This window comes from Engraulis encrasicolus, chromosome 4, assembly GCF_034702125.1.
Source record: "Engraulis encrasicolus isolate BLACKSEA-1 chromosome 4, IST_EnEncr_1.0, whole genome shotgun sequence".
Classification (NCBI taxonomy): Eukaryota; Metazoa; Chordata; class Actinopteri; order Clupeiformes; family Engraulidae; genus Engraulis; species Engraulis encrasicolus.
Genome location: NC_085860.1, coordinates 32,885,183 through 32,901,355, shown reverse-complemented (window position 1 = coordinate 32,901,355; position 16,173 = coordinate 32,885,183). Strand labels below are relative to the sequence as shown.

Below are 16,173 nucleotides of genomic sequence, written 5' to 3'. Positions count from 1 at the left end.
AATGAGACAAAATGTTCTTTGCAGCAAAATTAACACTGCCACTATACAAGTCCAGTGAGATGTAGTTTTGAAACAGCCCCCATATGCAAAAAAGCAATATATATCAAGTAATAATATAGTACAAGAGCTACTGCTAGTACAACACTACACAATCTACGGCAAATCAGGTTAGTATTTACAATAGGCTGTGTCATCAATACAAAACTAGGATGGGTTACACGTATGTACAGGAATAAGAAGATGAATTACAGACAGAGCCATGTGGCACAGAGTCCAGACCAATAGTAATTCACAGTTCAATCCGCATAGACTACTAAAGCTTTGTTGTACAGTCCAGAGGCCGGGCTTTAAGTATTCAGTCATATAAGTGGCAGTGCAGTAAAGGTAGACAAGGAGCTGTGATTAGCAATAAAGGTGCAAGAGTGGGTCATATAACATTTGTGTACAAAATAGTTACACAGTCCAATTCCACAGTCAATAAAAGTGCACTTTTCATGGATTTGTGGGAGGGGGAATAGGGAGAAGCTCCACTTCTACCATGAAAGACTCGATAGACCAAATTAAAGTTTAAGATATTTATTGAGACACTGAAGTATGCAGTAGTGATTGTCTTTGGCGTAGGCCCCCGCCTGCTTTGAATAATTCAGATGAAGAGGGCGCATATCCTGCCGATGGGTAAGGCGGGGAGGGAGGGGGACCAAATGGTGACGGTGGCTGGAGGTGGTGGTTCTCACAATCCTTGTGGTGGCAAGGCGTCAAAAGCAGGGACGCCTCGCAGAGCCTCCTCGTGGGACGAGGACCGGCCAGCGATGGAGGCTGAAGTGGAGGCGGTGGGGGCGTCGACACCTGCGCACTCTAGTCAGTGGAAGAGCAGAGATAGACAGAAGGTTTATAAATGAGCGGGCAGGCATCCTATTGGCTCTAGGTAAATGAATGAGAATACAAGGGAGAGGGTGTGCCTAAGAACAAGAACAGTGATTGGTTGGTTAATGCAAGAGAATAATTGAGCTGAATACCGTCTCATCCTCCTGGCAGAACTTAACGCCTTACAGCTTACACGTCCTCCTCTGCTATACAGATCCTGAAGTGAGGCTCTTCATCTGTTGTAATAAATAGACAGTCAAAGGACAAGAGAAATTTACTACAAATACGTATCATAATATATTATACACATGTACCACCTGTACAAAAAAGCAAAGAATTAATAGCAGCCAAACAAAATCACACACACAAAAAATGAATAGCAGCCGAACAAAATAAGTTTTTGGACTGTGGTGAGCTTTATGCTTTTCCAGTCTTTTCTTTTCGTTGATATGGGTGTCAACTGTGCAAGAGTATTTTGTAATGAAATTAAAAGGGAAATTGAAGCCAATATCTCATACTAACTCTCATACAATCGTTTGCTACATCACATTAACAGAGGGTATGTTTTGTTTTCCGGCCCATCACAACTCCAATGACACTTCTGTTTCTTAAGTGCCATATAATTTCCCCCTAGACTAGTACATACAGAAGTCTTGAAAATAGTCACAGTTGTCTTTACTGTATATCTGGTCTCATACTGCCACCTGTTGGTTAAACCATGTAGCTGTCTTACCCAAACAGGCACAATATCCTGCAGGGCATAAAAGACAGACAATAAAAATGAGAGCAACAAAAATAGAACATGGGGAGTAGTCTGCACAACCATGTATTGAACATTCTCCTATGCCTTAGTGGTTAGGGAGGTGGTCTTAAGATCAGAGGGTTGTTCAAATACCCCCCATACCTCTCCTTACACCTCTATCCATGACTGCAGTGCCCTTAAGTAAGGACACCTAACCCCACATTGCTTCACTGAAAATCATTTGAAATACAGCCATTATGTACCTCACCAAAATTAGCACATCCCATGTTAAAATCCCATAGCATGCTTGATTTAACAGTTCTGCAACAGTCTGATAACTCCGGTAGCAGATTTGTTTATCTTGGTGTTGTGGGTAAATGTTTAAAACATTAATGGCTGTATTTTGATGCAACAAATTAAAGCAGTTGTACAAGTTGTATACAGGTTGCTATTCATTGTGTCAAAGTGAAATTTCAAAGTGAAACACTGTCCACTGAAAAGATATTCTTACAAATCTGCAGAAATGTGAGGGGTACACTCACTTCTGTGACATGTTGTGTTTTCATGATTTGGGCGATCAGAATAAAGTATTTCCCACACACATCTCTTCCCTGATGCATTCATATTAATATGTCAAGTTATTGTCTACTTTGCATCAATGCAAACATAATGACAGTCAAATCATGACATTTCTACACTGCAAGCTACCAGTCAGACTAATATTGTTCATATTGTAACTGATGAGCAACGCAACTACACATTAAACCTAAATACTAATATTGCGAGAAAGCAATGTTAACCTTGTGTGATTAGGTTAATGGAGAGAAATTCAAGGTCCCTTCTCTGGAGTTTTCCGTCATCCAGGCCCTTGGGTCCATCTGTTGTAAGAAACCTGGTAGGATGTAGAGGGGAAAAAAACGAAAAACAAATCCATTTAAAAAATGTGCACAGAATTTGTCTATTATACAGTACTCGTCCACTTTCATCTTTTCTACCTTTTAAGAAAGAAGCATACAAAACAATCCATATCCACTTTGACACTAGGCGCACAACTAACTATAGCCAGTCATGTTCTTTGAATTGTTCAGTTATTTTATGATATCAGTTTATCTGAAACAAAAACAAATGGGAGGGCATTCTTGCCTCTCTTCCTTGCCATCTGCTAGTCTGTGCAAGCTACTACACCAAACGCATGGCTATTCTAGTCAGGAGGTCTACTGTGCAAGTCAACATAGCCCTTCCCAACTCTATAACAGCCAAACATGTTTTTAATAAGGAGGATAGAGCTCAGTGGAAGTTCTGGCACGGTTACTAATTCTGTTTGACTGCGTTGGCTACTAGTAGCGCCCTCTGAGCTCATGTGAGCTATGTGTCTCAGATGGTGCGCCTGTTCTCTTTTGGCACTATCTTTCAGTGCGCAATTAATACGCCATATGCACTGAACCATAAACAATGAAGTGCAGAAGTGCACCATTTGAGAACCAGTCACGTCGTATTCACCTTGCTGCATCCCTTGTTTACGAGTGGATCTGCACCACATGGTTGCTAAGTGGCTAAATTATTGCCACTCAGTTATCCTTAGCGCCAGCGAAGTAACTAACTTCCCATATATTTGACAAATTTGTAATATATAGTTTGATATTGCCAAATGAGAGAAATACAACACAAATGACACGAAGTACATCATTATTAATCAGAAATACCGATATTGAACGTGGCCTGCGTCTGGCTAAATTTAGCAATGTGCAGTTAAATTAGGTAGGAGCCATCATTGATATTAATCATTGTTGTCCCTGAAAACAACTGTAACGTAACGCTCACCTTTAGTCATTTTCCTCATGAAACAAAACGTGAAGATTGGTATCCTCGGAGTGGCATGTTTTCTCTTCACTTTCTCTCCCCATCATCCGATTTTGGTGGAATTTCACCCACGGGATTATTTCTATGACGTTTCTGGCATCAATCGGGCTAAGCAATCCCAGAATGCACCTGTGCCTGATGGGCGGGGACTGATGTCATAGCCACGCCTTCCCGCGGGCCGCAGCGAGACACTACTCGACTCTTTGGACAAAAGCAAGCCTGAACAGGACAATGATGTGAGTAGTCCTCAAATAGACCGACGAGGTCTGAATGGTTTTCAGTTTTTCACTCAATTTTGCCCATGTTGATAACGGCGGTGTGTTCTTTGTTGGTGTTAAGAGATATGTTGGGCATAGCTTTAAACTGAAGTAAGATATGGTGGTGTGCACGAATATGTTCATCTGTTACAACTATTAAGAGGGGAAAGGGGTGGGGCGGAGTTTGTAGGCATCTGTTTGTTGCGTCTCACGGACCATGTGTGGGCGGGAACTTTTCTTTTCTGCTAAAAGAAGTTTGGGGAGACGAGGGTGGGTTTTTCAGGGTTTGCTTTTTTGTGTTTTGATCTTTGTTTTGTTTATGGGTATGTACACAGCTGGGATTGTGGGTGGGTATTCTCCTCTGTGGGCACACTGTCTAATAGTATTACCTAATGGCTAAATTAATGAAAATTATGTCATGGAATATAAATGGCTCCCAGAATCCTATAAAAAGGAAGAAGTGGCTAAGCTACTTGAAGTCTCATCACGCAGATATTGCTTTAATTCAAGAGACCCATATGGAGGGTCAGGAAGCAGAGAAGCTCAAAAGAGATTGGGTGGGGCAGGTGTTTCACAGCTCGTACAGTAGCAAAAAGAATGGGGTGGCAATATTAGTGCACAAAAAGTTGAACTTTGTCATGCTAAACCAAAAGAAGGATGAAGAAGGTAGGATGATATGTGTCCATGCTATTATTGAAGGAGTAAAAATTAATATTTGCAATTTGTATGCTCCAAACAAAGACGATAGCAACTTTTTTCATATGGTCAATAAGAATATTGGGGAACTTGATGAGGCTCAGATATTGGTGGGCGGTGACTTTAATCAAATACAAGATGCCTATTTAGACCGAACAACATATCATGCAGCAGTGCCAAGAGACAGGTTAGCTATACAACTTATGATGAAGGATCATGGTTTGATGGATATCTGGAGGGTGGTCAATCCTAGAGAAAAAGAATACACATTTTTTTCACACGTGCACAAGTCACACTCAAGGATAGACTATTTTCTAATTTCAAGACAAATGGCAGATATTGTAGCTGATTGTAAGATTGGAGCAATAGCTTTGTCTGATCATGCCCCAGTAGAGCTGGTAATGGAGCTGAAGTCAAGTAAGCCAAGTGGAGGTAGATGGAGACTTAATGTGTCAGTCCTTCAGGATCCTACACTTAAGGCATCTATGGAAACTGAACTTAATAACTTTTTTGATCAAAATATAGGGTCAACGGAAAAGATCTCAAGTGTATGGGAAGCCTCAAAAGCATTTATGAGGGGGTACTTTATCTCAAAGTCAAGCTATATGAAGAAAATCTCTACTGTGAGGATAAGGGAATTGGAATTCCAGATTAAGAGTAAGGAAGTCATGTTGTCACAATGTTATAGCGAACAGAGATTTAAAGAAATATGCAACTTGAAATATCAGCTCAATGAGATTTATAATAAGAAGGCAGAATATGCTCTATTCAGGTTGAAGACCTGTTTTTATGAGAGTGGTGAGAAGGCAAGTAAACTGATGGCCTCACAACTGAAGAAAAAGGATGCTAGTATGTTAATCCCTGCTATTAATAATGGTAGAGATGAGGTGTCAACAGACAATGCAGAAATTAACAGCATATTTAAGAACTTCTATGAACATCTATATAAATCAGAAGTGCCTGTTAATAAGGATAGATATGCCAATTTCTTCTCAAATTTAGAAATCCCTGTTGTGTCCCAAGCTCAAGTAGACATGATGGATGAGCCTATAGATGAGGAAGAGGTTAGAGCTGCCATTATGTCGATGAAATCTGGAAAGTCACCAGGCCTTGATGGTTTCACGGCTGAATACTACAAGATAAATATTGACGTGTTGGCCCCCATTTTAACAATGGTTTTCTCAGAAGCACTGGAAGAGGGTTTGCTCCCTCCCTCCTTTAATGACGCCTTAATAACCGTGTTACTTAAGAAAGACAAGGACCCATATGAACCAGGTAGCTATAGGCCTATTAGCTTGGAGAACGTAGACTGTAAGATTCTTTCTAAGATATTGGCAACGAGACTGGAGAAAGTCTTGCCAACAGTCATTAACTCTGACCAGGTTGGTTTTGTCAAGGGTCGATCCTCTGCAGATAACCTCAGGCGCCTTTTACATCTTATTTGGATAAATCGTGACGAACACGTTCCTGTTGGTGTGTTTTCTTTGGATTCGATGAAAGCATTTGATAGGGTCGAGTTTGGATACTTGATTCACACACTGGAGACCTTTGGTTTTGGTGAGGGGTTTATTAAATGGGTAAGAGTCCTGTATTCAGCACCGCGAGCAGCTGTTCTAACTAATGGCATCATGTCCCCCTTCTTTCAGTTAGGAAGAGGCACAAGACAGGGGGACCCTTTGTCCCCACTGTTATTTACTCTATTTCTGGAACCTTTGGCAATTGCTATTAGAGCGGATCCAGATGTTAAAGGGGTGTTGGCAGGGGGTCAAATGCATAAGATGTTTCTATATGCGGATGACATTTTATTGCTGTTGTCAGAGCCGGCCTCCTCCATTTCGAGGGTTATGGATATTATAGAGAATTTCTCAGGTATCTCAGGCTATAAGATCAACTGGCAGAAATCTGAAGTTATGCCTGTTTCCAGTAGCTGCTCACAGGCAGATATTGGGACATTTCCTTTCACTTGGATACAGTCAGGGATGAAATATCTGGGTATAAGGTTAACCACAGATTTCCAAACACTGGTACAAATCAATATGAATCCAGTTCTTCAGAATATTAAGACCCACTTTGATAAGTGGAAAGTAATTAAGTTATCTTTGTGGGGCAAAATAAATACAGTTAAAATGATGGTCTCCTCAAAGGTTAACTATGTCTCCATGATGATCCCTTTGACCATTCCTAATGCACTGATAAGGCAATACAATGATATTGTTAAAGAGTATTTGTGGGAGGGTAAGAAGCCGAGAATTAGTTTGAATAAACTATTTACTACCAGGGGAATGGGTGGAATGGCTTTGCCAAATATAGAGTTGTATAATATCTCTTTTGAAATGTTTAAAATGGGTGAGCATTGGACACAGAATGACTCGAAATTAGGATGGGTGGAAATTGAGAGGTCACTGACATCTCCACTTAAATACACAGATGTTATATCTCAAAAACTACCAGATGCCAAAATAGATAATCCTATATTTCAACATTCTAGGAATGTCTGGATCAAAGTTCACAAACTACTTGGATTGTGTCCTTACAAACAGCCTTACTCTTCTATATGGGAAAATCCTGTAATTAAAATAGGAAAGAAACAGGTGTATTGGAAGACATGGTATGATAAGGGCATTTGCACTATTGCAGATCTTTTTGAAGAGGATGGTGTGTTCATTTCATTTCAAGGGCTTAAAGATAAATATAATATGAACGATAAAGGTGATTTTTGGAAATATCTTCAGTTGCGTAGCTGTGTATTATCTATGGGCTTTGATATAGGTGAAGATGAAAATGTTCTCCAGGGTTTCTTTAAGCTTCCAAGGTTTTTGCAGTCATCCTCTGTTTTTTATAACACAACTGCTAATGCACTGTATGGTAAAACCGAAAATCTGAGGTTAATATGGCAAAGGGATCTAGGGATTGAGTTGGAACAAGATGTGTGGGACGATATTGTGCATAGTATGGGCTGGGCAGTGAGAGACATCAAGACAAGATTTATACATTATAAAATAATTCATAAGTACTACTGGACACCTGTTAGGCTGAAGAGAGTTGGTCTAACCAACAGTGATGAGTGCTGGAAATGTAAGAACTCTGTGGGTACCTTTCTACATCTCATGTGGGACTGCCCCCTTGTCTCACCTTTCTGGACTCAAGTACTTGGGACAATGGAGGAGCTGCTGGAGCAGCCATTGCCAAGCTCACCTCGCCTGTGCCTACTTGGAGATCGGACTCTAACACCTGAACTTACAAAGGTCCAGTTTGGACTAGCGCTTGCCGGCTTCCTTACTGCTGCCAAAGTTATCTTAAGGAAATGGAAGAGTACAAGTGCACCTTGTTACAAGGACTGGATGGAGCTCATGACAAATACAGCCTCCTACGAGCTAATGCTTGCCAAAGTGAGAGACAAAATGTCAAAGTTTTCTGCCATGTGGGACAGTTTTTTGAACTATGTTAAGAATTGAGAGTAATTTGAAATAAGAGGTAATGCTATGTGAGCTATTGGAATGTATACATGTTGTGTGCCAGGGGAAGGGGGAGAAAGGGGATAATGCTGTGTGGGGGTTTGATTGTTTTGTTAAGGTTGTGTTTACATGGTACTTGTGTACACGTGGTTAAGGGTACTTGTGTATGAGTATGTGTACTGGATGGTACACCATAATTGTATTTGTTTAACCATGTGTTTGAATTTGGAAAATAAAAAACGTTGATTACAAAAAAAAAAAAATGTCAATGCTGTAGTAGCCAACACTGTCCAAAATGCTGTCGTCAAAATAAATTGACCCCAAGGAACACGGATGTAACCAAAATGTGTACAGCACTTGTGAAAATTTCACTTTTTCCACATTTACCCCATCTATTTAGGAAAAGTAATCAAAGATGAGGCAGAAGAAATATGTACTTTATGTATTTTTCAGGTGTTAAACATTGAATGGGGTCAAATAGACCCTAAGGATAACAGGAGGGTTAAAAAATACAACACTTTAAATACTGGGGGGAAAAAATTAAAAAGCAGCTAGATAATTTGTTACATTTTGAGTCCAAATGTCACATACACAACACCGGAATTGCACTTTTCTATATGCATGTGAACATTCAAATGTGTGCACATTCAGTGTACAGGAGGACATTGATAGCCAACCCACCTCGTATGGCTAGCGAGCGCAGGCGAGTGAGACTGGGCACCACCTCCTCCACGGCCCTCTCTATGGCCCCCTGGTCCTCCGAGCCCAGACGTAGGTAGCGCACCTCCATCAGTCGCTCCTGCTGCGTCTCCCACAGGCTGGGCAGCACCGCGGCACCTCCCTTATACACCTCCAGGGCGAGGTGCCCCCCCGCCAGCAGCACACCCACATCCGTGCCCTCGGGCAGCGGGGGAGAGAGGGAGGGAGAGAGAAGAGGAGACGGCGAAAAGGAGGAGGAGGTGGAGGAGGAAGAGGATGGCAAAAGAGAGAAAGGAGGGATGAGGTGTGGAGAGATGGAGGACGGAGGCGTTTCGGGGATAGAGGGAGCCCAGGTGTCTGACTCTGGGCAGGTAGGGGGAAAAGCTGCACCCTCACTCGCGTCCTCTGCCGGATCCCTCCCATTTCCAGTAGCAGCAGCGACAGCAGCAGCAACAGCAGCATTGTCAGGTAGTGTTAGGTGATGAAGAAGGGCCTCCATCAGTCCATGGCCCAGGGCCATCTGTCCTCCGTCCTCCAGGGGCAGGTGTGTGTGGACCTCCTCTCCCTCCTCTCGGTCATCCAGTATGTCTCCTCTAGGCAGATGTGGGTAGACCCCTGTTTCTGTCTCTCCATGGTTCTGTGCGAGTCCTCCACTCTGCTTTGTGTGGTGTGTTACACCCTCCTGTGCATGGTCCAGTAGCTGTCCTTCGTGCAGGTCTGTGGAGACTCCTTCTGCCCAGTCACCTCTTCCAGGGACACCAGTGATGGGCGGCGGGCCTTGTCCATTTGCCACCTGGATAGCCGTGAGTCCAGATGTTTGAGCCTGGTCTTCCGTCTCCTCTTCTTTCCCCTCCTCCTGACTCGCTGCTCCCATGCTTGATTTGTTCTGAGTACCACCTCTCCTTCCCTTCTTGGTGTTGTTGAGTGTTTGAGAAAGTCCTGCCTCCTCCATCCTCGTTTGTGGTGTGTTGGGCAAGGGGGAGCAGGTGTGATTTGGGGGTGGTGGAGAGAGCTGTGTGTGTGATCACTGGGAGGCGTCAAAAAAGCGTCGTACTGGGACCTTGACATCGTCGTCTCCGCTCTCCTTTTTTCCTCTTCATCATGACGGCCTGGCCCAGACGTTGTCACTTCTGTAGTGGGATGCGAGTCTGGACTGGCCCCACCGGTCTGGCCACTGCATGTCTTCCTCCTGAAACCCAAAAGGTGCGAATGAGCATTGAGCAAATCGTGGATACGTGGCGAATTGAACGAGACATGCAAGCGCAGCAGTTGAACTGAGGACATGACTAGACATGTTATTACACAGGGGATTTAATCGATTTGTCCCGGAGTACTGGATAAAATCATTTTGGTGCATGACAGTTCAACAGTAGCCTGTGCTAAGCATAACCACTCAGCTTGAAAGGCAGTAGCTCTCGCTCCAACCTACATTTGGACTGTAGGCTACCAACATAAGCCATTATTAAATATTTCAAGATGAGTAGATGAGCCGTCCATGCTTGTATTTTTTATTTGGGATGTAAGCTTATGCGATGGCTATATTCTTGCTAGCTTAAATCAATGTCCAATAAAAGTTCAGTGCTCCCGACATACCTCTACAGATGTGCTGGATGTCATTCGCAGACTACTTATCGACTTTCATCTAGGTGAAACGTTGCTTAGTTGTTTGTGTATTCAGAAAGTCCACGTTTAAGAAAGTCCACATTTAAGTCCAAAACTGACACCACTTCCTGCCTGTTTTTATCCAAACATGTTGCCATCGAATCAGATGCACCGCGAAACTTTCAACCAAGGGCGGGACATTTTTAAAGGGACAGTGCACCATAAACATCATGGGGAGTCAATGACAAAAACAAACATTTGTTTCCTTGCAAAAAAATCATTGTTGGTCTAGCTTTTAATAATGTAATATTTTGGTGTTGTTTTTCGTTTGTTTACTTCATTCATAAATGATTTTGCGTGTTGCATAGTTTGCCTGTTGCAGCCATAGGCCTATCGTTGTATTGATGTATTATCTCTGTAATTGGCTATTATGATGAGTGGACTTGTAATGGCCTACTGGCTTTTATTTATGAAAAAGTAAATGTTTGGTCTTTTAAACTTGTTGTTGTTGTTGTTGTTGTTGTTGTTGTTGTTGTTGTTGTTGTTGTTGTTGTTGTTGTTGTTTTGTTTTGTTTTGTTTTTTGTTTTTTGTTTGTAGGCTACCAGGCCTAGGCTATTTTAGTAAAAAGGAGTAGGCCTAGCTGGGAAAGCAATAACTGCCTTTTAAAGTTATTTTCCTATAAAGCCACTGCATTAGAAAGATCTAGATGCCGTAGGCCTATTTACTTAAAATTAAATATGATTAGGGATGTGGACACAAGTTCAGAGGGCTCAGGTTCGAATCCCATTTGTACCCCTTGACCTCCATCAATGTCTGAGGTGTCCTTGAGCAAGACACCTTCCACATTGCTCCAGGGACGCTAACCAATAGCCTACCCTGTAATATCTGTAAGTCGCTTTATATAAAAGCATCAGCTAAGTGCAATGTATGTAGGCTAGGCCTAATGTAAACACACACACACACACACACACACACACACACACACACACACACACACACACACACACACACACACACACACACACACACACACACACACACACACACACACACACACACTTTTATGCATTTATCTTTTGAGGAGAAAAAAAAAACACTTTTTCCCAAATAAAAAAAACTTTTATTGTCTTATAGCTTACTCATAACGAGATGTAGGCCTACTGTGGGCCTAATAAAAGAAATCTTAAATCTTCAATAAGGGCATGGGGACTTTTTAGACAGTAGAATATTATTTAGGGTTAATGTGTATTGCACAACATATTTACTGTTTTATTATTTTAGAGGCCTATTAGTTGTATTTTTATTGTAATTCAAAGCCATCTGCTGTCATCTATCTGGCCAACATTCTATTCCCTGTGATGTCACCAGAAACCCACCAACCCCTCTGTAATTATGACATCACAACTGTTGATTGTTGAGATTCCTTGATTCCAAAGCAAAGTGATAAACACACAAAATTGCTCATTACTGATCAGCTGTTTTTGAAATTGCACGTTTCATTTTGATTGAGGTGAGTGATTTGTATTTTGCTTGCTGAAATAGGTTACATTTTGTTCAATGATATCATCATGCACTAGTTAAATTAGACTCCCATGTATTTTATACTGTTTGTAACTTTTTATTTAGTTTGTATCAGCACTGTAACCTATAAAATTGAATGAAGAATAGGCCTTAGGCCTTAGCAATGCATAGGCCTTACCAATGGCATGGCAGTTATGTGTAAAATCTTTAAAATTATTCTTGAGAGGTTGTGTGCTATTGTGTTATTGTGCATCCATATGCTCTCAATAAAAATACCAAATGCCGACATGGGAAGCACACATGAAGGCCACCACCCCTTCTGGTATTTTCCACTGGACTAGGCCTACCAGAAAATTTTGATACACGAGATGACAAGATGATGATGTAGGCTAAACAACAGCTAGCCCTACTCTCACCATGGCAACCGCTAAGTTTAAATATTCAAAAACTGGCATTCAATATGTGAAGACAGTGTCATGGTAAATGTCAGTGTCAGAAAATATTCCGCATTTTTACCGCTTGACTTTGGATAATTCATTTTCCTGCTGTAGCTGATGAGCAACACAGTCTATAATCATTTTAGCTAAAAATAGGCCTGAGTCTCAATCTGGTCTATCTTTAATTTGTAAACAACAACAAACAGCATCTGAACACAATGCGCTAAATACCATTTCACAACTGGATAATATCTACTTTGGAAGAGCACATGCATGTACAATCACATGAATGCACAAATAATTAATTAAAAGGTACCCTTTTCTCATTATTGTATGTTCTCCTTTCTGCCACATCTATTTCCTCCTTCAGATAATCAAATCAAATCTGCTTGGCACACCTGCCTATTCCCTGTGGCCACAATGGCCGGAGAACCAGAGGGTCGTGCCCAGCGCCCTCGTAAAGAGAAGAGGGCACGGCGATGGCATGTGCTACTCCTCAGCCTCCTGTGCTGTGCCTCTGTGACCCCCGGGGAGGACAGTGTTCCCAGCCCCCCTGACACCCCCCAGCCTGCCCTGAGTGACCGCGCTATTAGGAAGAAGGTGGAGGAGGGAAATGCCAGGAGGAAACAGCAAAGCAAGCCCTGGTACTCCCGACTTTTCCGCAAATCAAAAGCCACTCGACGCACCAAGAAAATGACTGGCAGGACCAACAAACAGACTGACGAAACAACTCAGCAAGGCAAGGCCTGGTACTCCAGCCTCTTTTGGAAATCAAAAGCCACTCCACGCTACGAGAGAATGACTGACGAGACTGACATAGGCACCGACCAGAGGAAGCAGCAAGGCAAGGCCTGGTACTCCCGCCTTTTCCGAAAACCAAAATCTGCTTCCCCTGTCACTAAAATGACTGAAAGCAAGACTGACCAACTGACTGGCAAAACAGAGCAGAACAGCAAAGCCTCAAACTCCTCCAACAACCCTTCAGACAAGACGGACAAAAAGAACACTGTCAAACAGACCAACAAGCTGGCCCAACGTCAGGGGGAGACAAATGGGTCAGTTGTCCAACGCCCATGGAGAGTGGAGGCCCGGAATTGGTTCCCTACTATTACATTGTATGTATTGAGAGGTGGGCCTTTTCAAATGATTCCATCCTGGGCCTGGCCACAGCTGTCAACTGGCCTGCCAGCAAGACTGACGAACAGATTCAAACTGACAACAAGACTGACAAATAGATTCAAACTGACAACAAGACTGACAAATAGACTGACTCTGACAACCAAACAGACAAGACCGACAAACAGACTGACCCTGAAAAAGACTGAAAACATTGCAGTCCCACACACCCCGGAAAGTAAGCGAACGACCAACAACATTAAAATTGCCAAATGTATCGTGGCTCTTCTGGACAAAGCACTTGAGGAAGTGTTGACGGAAAATGTCAACACGGTCCAGATCACTACAGAGACAAACGGGACCTTGTGCCGGCCTCCCCTTAAGCCCAATGACAACACTAGACCGCCAAGCTTCAAGGAGCCATTCCCAAGGTGCATCGAGGCCATGGCTGGGAAAAAACCAAGCAAAAAGGATTTGGAGTGCTGTCAAATTGGGGATGAGGGCATGACAGAGGAAAAGGCAGCCAAGAAAACCTCAAAGCATCAGGCCATCAGGACAACATTGAAGGACCTGACCCACCTGCTGTTGACCTGTGCAATGCTCCTTTTCACCTGGCTATTTACCATTAGCATTGGCACCGTGAAAGTCCCCACACACATAAATGGCTCGTCCTGTGATGCAGAGTAATGACAACATCTCATCATCATCATCTCATCATCTCATCAATTGTCTGACCAAATTTTTTATTTTATTCTTTCATCCATTTTTATGATCAAAGTAAATGTTATTCTTGCAACTACATGATATGATCTGTTATTTTATTCATTATGTACAGTAAATGAGTTTGATGATAAAATAACTAATACATTTCGTGATGAGAGAAGAATGATAGTAAATCACACACACACACACACACACACACACACACACACACACACACACACACACACACACACACACACACACACACACACACACACACACGGTCAATGATAAGATATCCATAAGGATGTTTAGTAGTAGAAGAGCCGTAGCCTTTGACTGTGTACAGAGGCAATGTTTAACATTTGGCAAGTATGTCACTACGAATGAACAACAGAGGGCAGCAGGGAGCCTCCAAACAGCTGAAAAGGCGTGAGTCATCAGCCATAATAATGATAATGCAGCTGGATGTTCAGAGATACTGTGCCCATTCCAAATCACCAACCATGACCTCATACCAGATAAGATAAGAACTGTCTACAGGCTTAACATACGTAGGTGACCAGTAGTAAATATTCAGGCAATAGCCAACTACACAGATTATTACTGCCCTTATCACTCCTGACCAAGAGTGTCTCTTATCCTCTGGTGCTGTTTAATTTCATTTTCACTTTAAGACTGTTTCAATACTGTAGTGATATTGTTTGTTTAATCTGCATTATTGTAGCCTGCCCACTAATGTCCCATACTGTGATGCTGTATTATTCTTTAAGGAAGGAAGAAGAAGAAGATGATGAAGAAAAAAACAAAAAACAAATGCACAACACAATTAAATCAGTGGGGAAATAATATATCACCATTGTATTGTAAGGGTAACACTTTTATTTGTTGCAATTGTTTGGATAATCAATCAAGAATGCCACAAGAGTTATACATGGGCGAGTACTGCGCCTGTAAATGTTGAAATGTACGTAGGGAAGTATGCCTGAAAAAACACTCTTCAGTTCTATCAGGCTGCAAATGCTACAAAGAATCAGATGATCAGAGATCATCTTTTGATACAAAGATATTAGAGGGGAAAAAGCTCAATGTGGCTTTAACTCAGCTTCAATGTATCAGCTTTATTTGGGGGGTAATGTTGGAAAGATGAGTCGACATACTCAAGCAGAATGATCATGGCATGAGATGTTATCAGTGACGTACAGTATACGTAATTCAGGTCAATGGATGTCATGCCATAAGCCAGTGTTTCTAAACCACTCTGTCGTGGTACTAGTGCACCATAAGGGATTGTCAGATGTGCCTTAGGAAATTATTCAGTTACACCTAAATGGTCTAAAGATATACCTTTTATTCCTTATTTGTATGACTTAAAATAGCTTTTCCTTTGTGCTTCTTGATTCAATACCCTTTGATAAGAAGGACTGTGTCTAATTAAACTTCTATTTAGGCTAATTTAAAAAAAAAGGTTGGTGATGTGCCTTGAGATTTTTTTAATTAAAAATTTGCATTGGGTGAATGAAGGTTGAAAACCACATCATAAGGTGTTTCTACTGAAGTCAATCAAGTTATATGAGGTGACCAAGAGTTGTTGAAGGGAAATTAACATCGCATCTTGGACAGTTACAAAGACACATTTCAGTTTTTTACTGTCAGGATTCAATACTATACTTTGCCCCAGCTTCTCAATCATTACAGTTAGTGTTAATGTTATCTCTGTCCCCTGAACTTTGTGCTTCAATTCAAATGTGTAACGCAGTAACACACCTGACTGTCAATGCCAGGGGAACCCAAGGCCAGTCAGACTCAGAGCATGACTAACTTGGCATCAGACACTACTTGCCGTAATCCCCACAGGACATAGCCGATAGCTGTACTCATGACCAGAGAGAGTGAACTGCTTCACCCACTACCCCACCCCAATAGGGACATGTAACTATATTGCACGCCAGTCATCGCTTATCATGGACGTCAGTCAGGGCAATTAACACACGTAGAAACAGGTGAAAGTCTGCGTGAGATGCAGGTGAATTTATACAGAAGTAAACATTGCTGTAATAGGCCATAAGGTCCTCTTCATATAGGCTACTATAGTAACCAGGGCGGCCGCTAGACATAAGCAGAGTAAGCAGAGCGCTTAGGGCCTCAACCACTTTGCCCCCATGGGGCCTCCTAAATTGAGATTGATTAAAAATGTATCATTAGTAGGCCTAGTATTATT

General features: G+C 42.0%; 2 protein-coding genes and 1 long non-coding RNA gene across 3 annotated transcripts in view; 1 reads left to right on the top strand and 2 right to left on the bottom strand.

Annotated features, from left to right (window-relative positions):
• Positions 1 to 10,333, bottom strand: part of pidd1 (p53-induced death domain protein 1) — a 40,302-nt gene extending 29,969 nt beyond the window's left edge. Inside the window, exons 1-2 of the mRNA XM_063197245.1 lie at positions 10,167 to 10,333; positions 8,556 to 9,762 (exon numbers count right to left, since the gene is read on the bottom strand). Of these exons, the coding sequence (XP_063053315.1) occupies positions 8,556 to 9,525 (970 nt within the window). The 5' untranslated portion in view covers positions 9,526 to 9,762; positions 10,167 to 10,333. The remainder of the gene's footprint in view (positions 1 to 8,555; positions 9,763 to 10,166) is intronic.
• Positions 508 to 3,542, bottom strand: LOC134446835 (uncharacterized). Its single transcript, XR_010034508.1, has 4 exons — positions 3,428 to 3,542; positions 2,407 to 2,498; positions 1,017 to 1,100; positions 508 to 855 (listed from the first exon to the last, which is right to left on the bottom strand). It is a non-coding gene; the product is annotated as an uncharacterized LOC134446835 (long non-coding RNA).
• Positions 10,334 to 11,614: 1,281 nt separating the features above from the next.
• Positions 11,615 to 14,051, top strand: LOC134446834 (uncharacterized). Its single transcript, XM_063196126.1, has 2 exons — positions 11,615 to 11,686; positions 12,505 to 14,051. The coding sequence occupies exon 2, from the start codon at positions 12,555 to 12,557 to the stop codon at positions 13,935 to 13,937; it is 1,383 nt and encodes a 460-aa protein (XP_063052196.1). The 5' UTR covers positions 11,615 to 11,686; positions 12,505 to 12,554; the 3' UTR covers positions 13,938 to 14,051.
• The last annotated feature ends 2,122 nt before the right edge of the window (positions 14,052 to 16,173 follow it).